The sequence below is a fragment of the Peromyscus maniculatus genome, chromosome 8 (assembly GCF_049852395.1).
Source record: "Peromyscus maniculatus bairdii isolate BWxNUB_F1_BW_parent chromosome 8, HU_Pman_BW_mat_3.1, whole genome shotgun sequence".
NCBI classification, from domain to species: domain Eukaryota; kingdom Metazoa; phylum Chordata; class Mammalia; order Rodentia; family Cricetidae; genus Peromyscus; species Peromyscus maniculatus.
In genome coordinates this window covers 71,168,789-71,181,947 of record NC_134859.1, presented here as the reverse complement: position 1 = coordinate 71,181,947, position 13,159 = coordinate 71,168,789, and the positions used below count along the sequence as shown (strand labels likewise).

Sequence of the window (13,159 nt, the reverse complement as noted above, 5' to 3'; positions counted from 1 at the left end):
CAGCTCTCAGATCATGACATGGAGACATTATTAATTATGAAAGCTTGGCTGATGGCTTCCGCTTGTTTCTAACTAGCTCTTATAACATATTTAACCCATTTCTATTAATCTATGTGATACCACATGACTCATGACTGTTACCTCTCCTCCTGCATGTTTTGCTTGTTTTCCGTCTGACTGGAGACTCCGCTTCTTCCCAGCGTTCTCTCTGCCCTCAAAATCCTGCCTAGCTATTTGCCATTCACCTTTTTATTAAATCAATCTGAGTGACAAATCTTCGCAGTGTACAAAAAGATTATTTCACACAACCATCCAGTGTGGGACTGCATCCCAGAACACACTCTCACACTCTGCACTGTCCTTCCCTGTGGAAGTGTCCAGTTATCTGAGATCCAGGCTTTTGCCTTTCCTCTCTTACAGTATTTATTGCAGTTCGCAAAAGCACTTGAGGGTTTTTCTTGCTAAAAACATTAACTCACAAGTACACAAGAGTGGCTGTTGTCAAGGTGTTAGCCCAGAATAGTATGTTTTAATCCTAACTGTATTCTGACTATTTAAAAGCGTTTTTGTAGCACAGGTATTATTTGCAAGACAGTTTATTTAAGGCCTTCTGAGTTACTGTCAGCACTCTCAAAGCCAGAGGACTGACTGGAGCTGAGTATGTCCACTACAGTGCTCACGTGCAGTGTGGCCGAGATAGCTTCTCTGTGTGTCTTAGTGTTTTTTTAATGCACTCTTTATAGGTAATATTTAAACAAATGAAGTTTGTGTTTTCACACATTTGTGTGTGCCCTTGTCACTTTGCCTAGGCACGGACATTCCCATCTCTGTCTCAAATTAGCAGTAGCATGGGCTTCCTTTCCAGAATGCCTGTGAAGGCTGCTCTTAGAATTCTGTGCACAGGGGCCAGCAAGATCATTCTGAGAATAGTGCTGTAAGATGGACTCCATTATGGAAACCTCTCTGAGCTGTCTGACTCCTCCTGTCCTACATGACTCTACAGGTCTGTATTCCGGATCCATTACCACCGTGTCTCCTAATTATGTCCATTCTAGAACATCGTCCTGCTGGTCCCCACCTGGTTACTTTAGTCATAGCTTACAGTCATGTTGGAAAAACCTCCTGTGATGAGAGGTCCAATATTGGGGATCTTTGACACTCAGCCTTTGTTTAGAGTGTGTTTGAGGTCATTTTTACTTGGGTCAACCTAGGGGAAAGATCCTCTAAAAATGCTCATTTTCCATCAAAAGTATTCTACTTTTTCTTGTGACTATCATGACTGGTGTTTATGCCAGGTTGGGTGTCTGGTGACCTACTACAAATTACTGGTTATTGTAGAAACATGGTGAGCTCCAGCAGGACTCTGGATGACTAGTGGAAGCTAGGCTGCTTTTAGAATTGTCCCATTTAAGAAGAAAACAGTAGTAGAACGGATTCCATTTGTGCATCAGGAAGGCATCATAAACCTCGTTACCTCCTGTTGGTATGAAAAGAAAGCCTTGCTGAGTGGTGGTGCATGCCTTTAATCCTAGCACTTGGGAGGCAGAAGCAGGCAAATCTCTGTGAGTTCAAGACCAGCCTGGTCTACAGATTGAGTTCCAGGACAGCCAAGGCTGTTAAACAGAGAAACCCTGTCTCAAAAAAAAGAAGAAAAAGAAAAGAAAAGAAAGCAAGCCTAGAAAAATGGCTTCCACCAGGCAGTGGTGGCACACGCTTTTAATCCCAGCACTTGGGAGGCAGAGCCAGGTGGATCTCTGTGAGTTCAAGGCCATCCTGGGCTACAGAGTGAGTTCCAGGAGAGGCGCAAAGCTACACAGAGAAACCCTGTCTCAAACACACACACACACACACACACACACACACACACACACACACACACACACACACACACACACACACACACAAAGAAAAAGAAAAGAAAAAGGGCTTCTGAGTCCAGGCTGGTGTTGCTGACCACTCCTGGGGTGAGGTCTTTAAGGAGCAGCAGCCACACCTTGTATTCTGTTCACGCTCCCTCGGGAAGCAGTGCACTTTATAAACATTAACTCGTTTCACCCTCTGGGCACTTCTACTTAAAAGGTAAATAAGGCTGAAAGCTCTTTCTTCTCCAATACAGATGAGAAACACCAGTCAGGGAGGGAACTGGCTTGAGCAGAGGCTATGTTGGGTGGGGTTTAGATGGGGCTGTGGTGTTGTCCTGGGCAGTTCTCCTTTCTGCTTCTTAGGGCAGTGGGGGCTGGGCCTTTGTGTGGAGTGTGAAATGCTGCAAAGACGAGCAATTGTTCTTCAATGCTTTGTGCTCCTTTATAAGAAAGAAGAAATCAATACACATTTTCTCATACACACACATGGCAGCCCTCCACCTCTCCCGCAGCTCGATCCTGCAGGGGGAGGCACAGCAATGCAAGCCAGCAGGATACACCAGCTTCCAGGGGAAGGCATGAAAACTCCTCATTCTGTACTTAGCAGTCAGGCTCCCTAAAGCCAGTCCTAACACTGGCTGAGGCCATCACTGCTGAGTGCAGGAGCTAGCTGGTCCAGCTGGAGTGAGACGATGCCATGCTGCGGGGGCTGAGGGTTCTTTGGGTGTGTTCTGACAAGAAGTGTACCTAGCACACACTCTGTTCTGAACTCTCTCCTGGTTTATGGAGAAGTTCTTTGAAAGATACTGTTAGGAAATAAAAAGATAGAGGCAGCAATGTACAGATAATCATAAAGCCGGGCACGGCAGCTCATGCCGTAATCCCCATAATGTAGAGGCTGGGACAGGTAGATCACTGTAAAGTCAAGGCCAGCTTGGACTACACAGTGATGAGCCTATCTGAAGTTACAGTCTTCTTCTGTTATTATTTTAAAAGTCGACATTGATATCTGGAATTCAGTTACAGCTCCCTGCCAGTAAACAGTTTACTGTAGGATATGAATAACAGAATTGTTGCCACTGTAAACAGAGTGAGGGGTTCAGGTGACGGAGTGGCCTTGCTGAGCAAGGGGGACTGCAGTGGGCCCCACGCAGCTTAGCAGCTCTGGAGACTGTGAATGTCCTTCACACAGAAGAGACAGGAGATTGAGAGCAGGTAAGTTGTCCCGATGCAGAGGAAGGTGAGAGTGGAGGCCGGAAGAGGGCTGAAAGACAAGCAGGGCACCAGGGCTCAAGGAGCCTGGCCACGTGGGCCGGGCATCCTGACGACAGGCAGCATGCTGGCTCTTCCCCAGGGAAGACAGTGTGCCTGGCTGACATGACCTCCCTGGCCAGTCTCTGCATGTTCCCACTCCCGAGAGGCTGAGGTTCTGTGGAGTGATAACTGCGTCCTGTGCAGCTCCAGGCCCTGTATCCCTGGGGCCGCAGCCCTGGTGTGAATGACTGCCTCGGTACCCACTTGGCCTTCTCTGCCGCCGAGGAAGTGATTCGCATCTAAGCAGTGAACCATCCCCTGGCTTTTAACAGGAGCCATTGGAGGGGCTGCTGTGGGAACAGGGAGCTTCATCTTCCTGAAGCCAGCAGTCATGAAACCATAAACACACCAGCAGCCAACTCTATTGCCAGCATCGAGGTGGCCTGACGTTAATATTAAACATCTCCAGCAACGCAGAGTGCCCTGTGCTCCAGAATAAAAATAAATAAAAATAAGAGAAAACCTGGTTTAAAAAAAAACAAAAACAGTGAGGTGATTTGTCATCTTTCCTTTGTGAGGGCATTTGTCTTCTCTCACATCAAATCTGTTATAAAACAGTCAAACTGTGAAAGTAGAAATCATCCCAGGAATATGGAATAGTAATGTACAGGAGTAGCAAGGAGCAGGGCTCCTTTTGTCCAAACACGCCCCCCCCCCCAAGTCCAGTACGATAAGTTATTTTTCTCTAAAAGAACATGAAAGACTTGAAGCTCCTGGGAGGAATGGTAGGAGTGTTGAGTAGTTCTCATCTTTGTTAATGTGCAGTGAATGTATAACTGATGTGAGGAGAACGCCTTTACAAATTCCCACCATTGTCCCTCTTCCCTCCTTCCTTCTCCTCATCTTTTCAGGTCCTTTGTTTGGGGCCTGAACCTGTTTCTTTAAACATTTATAAATCTCGAGTCTGTCTGATCTCTAGGAGACAGGCCAGAGGCCACATGTCACCAGCTGTAATTTAGAGCTGTAGGACTAAAAGCATCTGACCTGACCGAAAGAGTGCATTGGAACAGCCTCCTCAAGTCCCCTCCAAGCTCAGGGAGGATGGTGATGAGAGCAGGCAGCCTGGGTAATTTATGGGCTCCTAGACGCCTGGGCTCCTGGTCCCCTTTGAAATGAGTCGTGTACTGCCACCTTGTGGTGGATTGGCACATATGCAGTTTGCTATCTGGAAAGCGGGACAGATTAAGAGATTACTTTGTATCCAGACTCTGGTGGTGAGTGACACTAGACAGAGTCTCTGGGTTACTTACTACTTAGCTGGCTGTGATCCCATCGAATAGTTCCCAGGAAGATTTTTTTTTTTTAAAGAAAAAAAAAAAAAGACAGAAAGAAGTAGGTCTTCTGTGGGAAGTTGTGGCTTCCTTTTTCTGGTACTCGCTTCATTGTGTGGTGTGTTGTGTCTAGGGGTGCAGGGGGGTGAGTGTGTGTGGGTCTTGTTTCATTTCTGGTTTGGGCTGGGTTTTGGTGTGAACCCTGAGATCAGGAAAGAATCTGAGAGCCACCTTTGGTGGTGGTAAGAGATTAAGGGAGTCTGCATTGACCTCCTTAGCTGTGCACAGGAGTCATAAGCTTTCTGCCCCATGACTTCATTGTGTTCCTGGAGCCAGCTGTGAGGTGTCAAGGCAGCCCGTCGCTCATCACGCATGTGTGAAGGAGACACTGCTCTGTGCTCTAGAGTCTTTCTGCAGAAAGCTGCAGTTTACTCAGGCCGAGGTGAGGACCACCTATGACAGCAGGCTGCAGCCCTGGGCACCATTGCATCCTGTGCTGCAGGCCAGTGCTGTGCTCACTTTTCTTCTCTGGATTTTTAAGACCGCAAGCGGCCGTCGCAAGCGGCCGTCCCTCGGTCTCATGTATCTCTGTAAAAAGCAGCAGCAGCAGCAGCAGCAGCAGCAGCAGCAGCAATGCACAGCATTGCCCTCCGACCCACTCTTTCTCACAGTTAGAATGCAGACATTCCACTAGAAGAGGATCCTTTATTTGCTGCCGTTGGCACAGGCCAAGGACTAATTGGAAGGCACCTTCCTGTAGGTGTTTAGAACACCTGAACCTATTGATTGACAGAGCAGAGGAGAGTAGAACTCTGAAGGCAGGGGATGTATGTGTTCAAAATGTGGGAGACTAGCCCAGGATGTGGCTCAGGGTTACAGCACTTGTCTGAGCTAGAGAAGGCCCTGGCTATGTTCCTAGCGTGCGTACACACACACACACGCACGCACGCACGCACGCACGCACGCACGCACGCACGCACGCACATTGATGGAGTCCTGTTCCACTAACCTCTCTGGACTCCACCAGCAATGCTACGGTTGACGCACTGCTGGGGTTTTCACCGAGGGTCTGAGAGCCTTACCTGGAGAGGCAAATTGGAGGCTTGGGGGGTTCAGACAGACTGCCAGGAGGATTTGCAGCGGCAGTGGAGAGAGCTGAGGGTCTGAAGCCGGGCAGCCTGCTGGGGGGCACAGCAACCCACCTCGCTTTTGTCCTGGCTCTGGGGACAAGGGCCAGGTGGTTAGTCGTAGAATGGCAGAGTTTGATCTCCATGGTCCCTCTTAAGTGGAGTAGTTGCTGGGCGGGTGACTGGAAATAGCCACCTTTCTAATCTGACTTCTGCTGTTCCTTTGTGTCTTTTTGTTTATTTTGGTTTTTTGTTGTTGTTTTGTGGGGTTATTTCTTTTACATTTTAAAAAAATGTGTTTGTATGTGTGTGAATCTGCATATTAGTGCAAGTGCCTACAGAGGTCAGAAGAGGGTTTCAGATCCCCTGAATCTGGATTTATAGGCAGTTGTGCACCACCCAAAGTGCTGAGAACCAAAGTTGGATCCTCTGCAAGAGCAATATGCATTCTTTTAAAAGCTGAGCCATCCCTCTGGCCTCCTGTTGGGTCTTTGTGATCCTCCACAGTTAGTGAAGTTCAGGCTGGCATTCAGACATTTATTAATTTATCATACTGTGTGTTAGATTTGAGGCCAAGGAATATGCATGTCTAGTATGTGCTTATAAGCTTCCAAAAGCACTAAGTAGCCGGGCGGTGGTGGTGCATGCCTTGGGTATAGGCATGTGGATCTTGGGAGTTCAAGGCCAGCCTGGTCTACAGAGGGAGTTCCAGGACAGTCGGGGCTACACAGAGAAACCCTGTCTCAAACAAACAAAACAAAAATATGTGCAAAGTAAATTGTTGTCAGAGCACAAATATGAAGAAGTCCTGTTAGTCAGTGATCCTGTTTGGTCAGGGCACTGTAGGTACCAGTGCGCTTGTCTGTACAAATAGCTTCCACCTTGTCTATTGGAGCCTTCTTGCAAGGTTTTATTCTTGATCTGGACTTTGCTCAGCATGACACTGGTGGAATTACAGTCGTTAGTCTTATGCCTGTGTGTGCTAACACTGTCCCTGCTTCTCAGATGTATGTAGAGGGCCACGTTCAGGCTGCTGCCCTGGAGTGTGTAGTGTAGGCTCTTTTTTCCTCTCTCCTTCTGTCTCTCCCTCCCTCCTTCCCTCTCCATTTTAGACAGGTTCTTGTTATGTAGCCCAGGCTGGTCTTGAATTTGGGATCCACTTGCCTGGGCCTCCCAAGGGCCGAGATCACAGGCTCGTGCCTGGCTCAGATTATGCCCTTAATCAGAAAGGCAGGTGACTATGTTCCAGGGTGCGTTTGGAAGACACCTGACTCGCTTAGAGACCATGATGTAGTTTTAAAGGGTGGACAGGTTTTTCCGGGGGGCAGGGGTGGCTGCTTTCCTGTGCTGCCCACAGGCAGCCAGGTACAGCATGGGAGGGGTGGGGTATCGTGGAGTTAGGGGTGCCCACGCCAGAGTAGGAGGAGCGTGGTCTTCCAGAAAGCAGAGAGTTCAGAGCCGGATGCTGCAAGCTACTGACCTAGCAAATTGAAAGCCCTGCACAGGCCATTTGCAGGTTTAATATGCTGCTTTCTACTGTTTGCCCGAATAGCATCATGAAAAACAGTAATCTGTGTTGAGACTGTGAGGAGTACACACGTAGAGCTGGGGGCTGTTGTGCACACACACTCATTTCACCCACCAGTGTTCTGCTTGCACTTCTCAGACGAAGCCAGACGCCACCACTCTCTTCCTTCAGAAGACACAGTAAGCCATGTCGTCGCTCACACATACACATACACTCTGTCTTTATGGAAAATGGCTGCTACCACATGATCATTTTTTTTTTCCAGAAACAGGTTTTATGATAATATAGTAAAAATATTAAATTAGAAAATGCCTCAGTAAGGGTTATAAAACCTTACTACACTAGAGATAGGTAATTATCCCCTCTGCAGCCTAAATGACAGTTTAAAAGAAATAAAAATGTTCATGCTCATTACTTGCTTTTGTAGGTTGTAATAAAGGGTGAGTTAAATTTTAATTCAAGGAAGAGCCCCTGCCATCGACCCTTCCACCCTGGGTCCAAGTCCCAGTAATTACTCTGTTGCCTGTTCTCCTGTGTGATTCCAGTATTCGTGTGTGTTCCACAGTGGACATTGCCACCGGCCACCCAGAGCAGGGGTAGAGAGAGAAAGCAGGGAGGCGATCCCCACAGAGAGTCTCCTCTTTACTGGTGTGATCAGGAGCAGGCTTCTGGTTTTGAAACAATAGCTCACCAGGTACATTGTGCAGAGCAGAACAGCTCGGCGTCTGTTCCCCACGTACACTAGAAAACGAGAGGGAGACAGGGTTCATCTGGAGAGCTGATAGTGGATTTGTCTACGCAGACAGCTCTGGCTGGGAAGGATGCGGCAGGCAAGGCAGCAGAAGCTTCAGCGCCTCATTCTAGTGCTTTCCTGAGGTGGGTGAAAGATGTGGGTGTGTTGCCTCTTTTCAGGTATTTCTACCTCTCCCTCAGCTGACAGCAGGCTTCGCTGTCAGCGAGACTATTTGAATTTACTGAGAAAACTTCACATAGGGTTGCCAAGGTGTCTCTTGGGGTATAGGTACTTGCTGCCAATCTTTAACAACCTGAATTCAATATTCTAAACCCACATGGTGGTGGGAGAGAACCAACTCCCACAAGTTGTCCTCTGAACTCCACATGTGACCAGGCATGTGCACCCACACATCATACACACAAAAGTAAAACAAAAATATCACCCACAAATATATTACATGGCAATTTAAAATGTGTGGTGGGATGTGCAAGGTCTTGTATTCTTTCTCCAGGGCTGGGCTCTGGCTTTGCCAGAGTCACTTACATGTTCAGAGTCCGGTATGACTGGAGCGGAGTCGGGGGGGGGGGGGGGGGGGGGCGGGGTTGTCGAGGGAGAGTGTGGAAAGGGTAGGGCAGAGCCCAGCAGCTCTTGACCCTATGGTGCCCAGGGCCTGCAGGGAGGGCTTGTACTGGGTGTCTAGTCTAGAGCTGGAGTGGGGGTGGGGGGGGAAGAGAGGGGCTTCAGCCTGTGTTCTCCGTAAGAGGTAGTTCCAGCTGAAGCCACCAAGGGCAGGGTGAGGAAGATGCTGGGTTTGCTTGCAGATGTTTAGATTGGAATCATCCTTTCTTCACTCAACCTGTTCCCCTCTACATATATTTTAAGCTCAGGGACCACTCAGTTTCCCAGGTTGCTTTGCCACAAGTAGCTGCACGTTGGTCAGTTTTGCGCACTGAGTGTGAAAAGATGTTCTCGTAAAACAGGTTCAGCATCTCACTCTCTGCTCCTGACACATGAACCCTGGGTGGACAGTAACTGCTGCCTTTGGCCTGTGCGCTGTGCTGCTGTTGTGGAGCAGTGGAAGCATGTGCTTAGGGGCAGTGATAGCTCTCAGTGTCGGCCACAGGGCGAGGCTGGAAGGGAGTAAGATTGGAGTAGCACTGCCTCGAGGTCAGTCCTTTGTGTCATGCAGCTCTCCTCCAGGTTCCATTTGCTGGGCTGAAATGGCTAGAGAGCTTGTGTGTGCTGCAGATAGTCAGGCCACGGTGCAAGGACTGAAGGCGGAGCGGGCAGCTGGGCATCTGCAGGGCAGCTGGGCAGGGCAGCTGGGCATCTGCAGGGCAGCTGGGCATCTGCAGGGCAGCACGCGGCTGCTCATTTGCATTTGGGGTGAGGCCTTCCACCTTTGTAGGACTAGACTGGAGCTAGGGAACGTGGGAATGTGTGGGCCTCAGGGCTGGTTGGCACTTTAGGGTGAGGCTTCCAGCAAATTCTTGTGACTAAAATGCCTGTGATAAAATTGGGAGATTCTCTGTCACTTTATGTCCACGGTTTCTCTGCCTGTGTAGTGGTCCCCTCGTGACAGGGCTGATCTATATCTGGCTCCTGCCATTCAGGGTTTTTCCCTCCCTCCCCTTTGGTGTGGCCTTTCTGCAGGGTTCCCCTGTCAGGTCTCCTACTCCACAGCTACAGCAGGATGAGAGCTGAAGAGATGAGCTGGTGTCACACACAGACTGTAGTCCCAGCACTGGGGGCAGAGAAGAGAGGCTACAAGTTAGAGCGCGTCAGGATCCTAGGACAAGACAGTCCAGAACAGTGCAAAGATGGGGGTCCTCTCGCATCAGGGTGGCTGCTGGGAGTTCTCAGGCAGCAGGAACACCTTCAGAAACTATTTTCGTAACATGATGGCAGGCTGTTGAGAGCTAGATCTGAAGGTGTCAGTCTGGTGTGGCTTTCCCTAGGATGTGAACTCCCTGGCTCCTCAAGAGTCCTATCTGATTGTTCTATTTCTGGGCAGTCACAGTCCTGTGGACAGAAGTAGGTGTGGATCCTTGCCTGGGTCTCGGGGATTCACATCTTGTAGGTCTGGCCTGTTGGAGCTGTAAGCCTCCTCCTTCTTAGGGCAGCTCTGCTCACCATCCACAGAGGATGTGCTCCAGAGCCTGGTTCCCCTGGCAGGAAGGCTCCCCCGACCCATCTCATAGTCTTTACCATTTCCCAGGCTAATCCAGGTATGTTGCATATAACAGCAATGGAAGTTGTGGTCATCATTTGCTCTATTTTTCAAAAAGGTTTATTTTTAATTTACGTGTATGTGAGATCGTGCATGTCTGAGGAGGGAACAGTTTGCCTGGAGCTGGAATTACAGATGACTGTGAACTGCCTGACGTGGGGGCAGGGAAACAGGCTGGTCTTTGAAGAGCAGCCAGTGCTCTTAACCCCTGAACCATCTCTCCAGTCCCTGTCACCGTATCTTTAATGTCCAAATTCAGCTTTAGAGTTCGACATAGTGGTGCACACCTGTAATGCCAGTACGCACAGGGCAGAGGCCGTAGGACCCAGAGTATGAGTGACGCCAGTGTCAAAAGTGTTGAGACCCTATCTCAAAACTAATGGGCTGGGGACGGCCCAGTTGATAAAGCACTTGCCATACAAATGAGGACCCAGGTTTGATCTCAGCACCCCCATAAAATCCAAGAAAGGGTGGTGCACACGTATAGCCCCAGCACCAAGGAGGCAGAGACAGGAGGGTCCCTAGAGCTTATTGCCCAGACAGCCACAGGCCAGAGAAGCCCTGTCTTGGCACACAGCTGGACGGCTCCTAAGGAAAGTCCCCAACACACACACAGGCAACTAGTTTTATTTTGTTCACATGTATGTATTCAGGTCCCTACAGAGGTCACAGGAGGAGCCAGCCATCTTCCTCTTGCTGAACCTGGAGTGCAGTTTTTCTAGCTAGCCTGGCTGGCCTGCAAGCATCAGTGACCTTCCTGTTTTCACTCTCGCCGCAAACACTGAGATTACTGAGTGCATGGCTCCGTGTAGCTTTTCACATGGGCGCTGGAGATCTGAACTCAGGCTTATACAGCAAGCATGACTTAGTGAGCCACCTCCTCAGCCCAATAATGTTAATTTTTAAAATCCAACTTTAAAAATAAATTAGCCAATTAAATTATTTCTTAGACTGAGATTAGAGAAAGGGGTATGGAAGAAGGGAAGAACCCGGGTTCTGTTCTGGACCTCTGCACATATGATCATAATTGGAATCTTGTTGCTGGGTCATTTTCATTGTTTTTCAAGTACTGCCAAGTCCTAGAAAATGTATGAAAACTAAATTATATCCCCTACATCCCATGTCTGATTGAATCCTCTCGTTGCGTGCCAGTCTCATATATCCTATTAAAATATTCAATCTTGTTTTCTTACTTGAAGAGCCTGTCTGTAAAGGGCAAACTTATAGAAAACTCATTCCCTGGAGACAGGGTATCCAGCCACATGGACTATTTACATATTTCACTATGCGACTGCCTGCTTCTGGGTTTCTTCCTCCCTTGTATTTGTGAATAAGTGCTCTGAGATGTGGTTCTTAATTACATGGCTCTGTTTTCAATTGAAGAAACAGATGAAGGTGTTTCCCAGCTTCTTGGTTTCTTTTTAACCTTGAAAAGTTAAGCAGCGTGTTAACCAGTTTGCTTTATTTCCTAGGACTGAGTTGTATCGATCTCTTTTCGGCCAGCTCAACCCTCCTGACATAGACCATGGAGACTGACTTCACCGTCCTCACCCCAGACTCCAACCGCCACACCAGGCCACCTGGCTGCTTCAAGGAAGACTTCACAGCACCGCCCCGGGGACCCTGGGGTGGCACTCCTCTGGGAGCAGGCACCTTATACACGGCAAAGCTCAGCCTCTGAGTCCTTTGACCATCACAGACACTGTCAGGGCTGGAGCCACGGCTCAGGGGTTAAGAGCACTTACTGCTCTTGCAGAGGACCCAAGTTCAGTTCCCAGAACCTAGGTCCAGTGTCTCACAGCAGCCTCTAATTCCAGTTCAGGGGATGGGGACTCAGGGCCATCTTGTGTCCTCTAATCCCCAGCACTCAGATGTGTACACACCCCACACAGACATACAATTAAAATAAAGTCAATCTTTTTAAAGAAATCTGTTGTCACCATCATCACTGAGTTCTGGAGCCAGAGGTGGTTTAGAGTTCAATTGCACAATGACACACTTATTGGAAGGATTTGTATTCTAGTTAGATGGTCTGCTCATACACTATAAAACTCCCATTTCTTGCTGGGTGGTGGTGGATCTCTGTGAGTTTGAGGCTAGCATGGTCTACAGAACTAGTTCCAGAACAGCCACGGCTTCACAGAAAAACCCTGTCTCAAACAAAACAATAAAAATCTCCATTTCTTTCCATTCATCTCTGAATGGACACTTGGGTTGTTTCCACATCTGGACTGTTGTGAATGGTGCTGATATAACTGTTGGATCATCTGACCCTCGCTGTGCTGACCCTCACTCTGCTGACCCTCACCCGCTGACCCTCGCTGTGCTGACCTTCACTCTGCTGACCCTCACTCTGCTGACCCTCACTGTGCTGACCCTCGTGTGCTGACCCTCACTGTGCTGACCCTCACTCTGCTGACCCTCACTGTGCTGACCCTCGTGTGCTGACCCTCACTGTGCTGACCCTCACTCTGCTGACCCTCACTGTGCTGACCCTCACTCTGCTGACCCTCACTCTGCTGACCCTCACTCTGCTGACCCTCACTCTGCTGACCCTCACTCTGCTGACCCTCACTCTGCTGACCCTCACTGTGCTGACCCTCACTGTGCTGACCCTCACTCTGCTGACCCTCACTGTGCTGACCCTCACTGTGCTGACCTTCACTCTGCTGACCTTCACTGTGCTGACCCTCGCTGTGCTGACCCTCACCCGCTGACCTTCACTGTGCTGACCCTCGCTGTGCTGACCCTCGCTGTGCTGACCCTCACCCGCTGACCTTCACTGTGCTGACCCTCGTGTGCTGACCCTCGTGTGCTGACCCTCACTGTGCTGACCCTCACTCTGCTGACCCTCACTCTGCTGACCTTCACTGTGCTGACCTTCACTGTGCTGATCCTCACTGTGCTGACCCTCGCTGTGCTGACCCTCGCTGTGCTGACCCTCGCTGTGCTGACCTTCACTCTGCTGACCTTCACTCTGCTGACCCTCACCCGCTGACCTTCACTGTGCTGACCCTCACTGTGCTGACCTTTGCTGTGCTGACCCTCGCTGTGCTGACCCTCACTGTGCTGACCCTCACTGTGCTGACCT

At 49.3% G+C, this 13,159-nt stretch overlaps 1 protein-coding gene across 1 annotated transcript in view; it reads left to right on the top strand.

The window, feature by feature from the left end:
* Positions 1-11,997, top strand: part of Aatf (apoptosis antagonizing transcription factor) — a 118,003-nt gene extending 106,006 nt beyond the window's left edge. The window contains exon 12 of the mRNA XM_006983172.4: positions 11,541-11,997. Coding sequence (XP_006983234.1) covers positions 11,541-11,604 — 64 coding nt within the window. The 3' untranslated portion in view covers positions 11,605-11,997. The remainder of the gene's footprint in view (positions 1-11,540) is intronic.
* Positions 11,998-13,159: the final 1,162 nt, after the last annotated feature.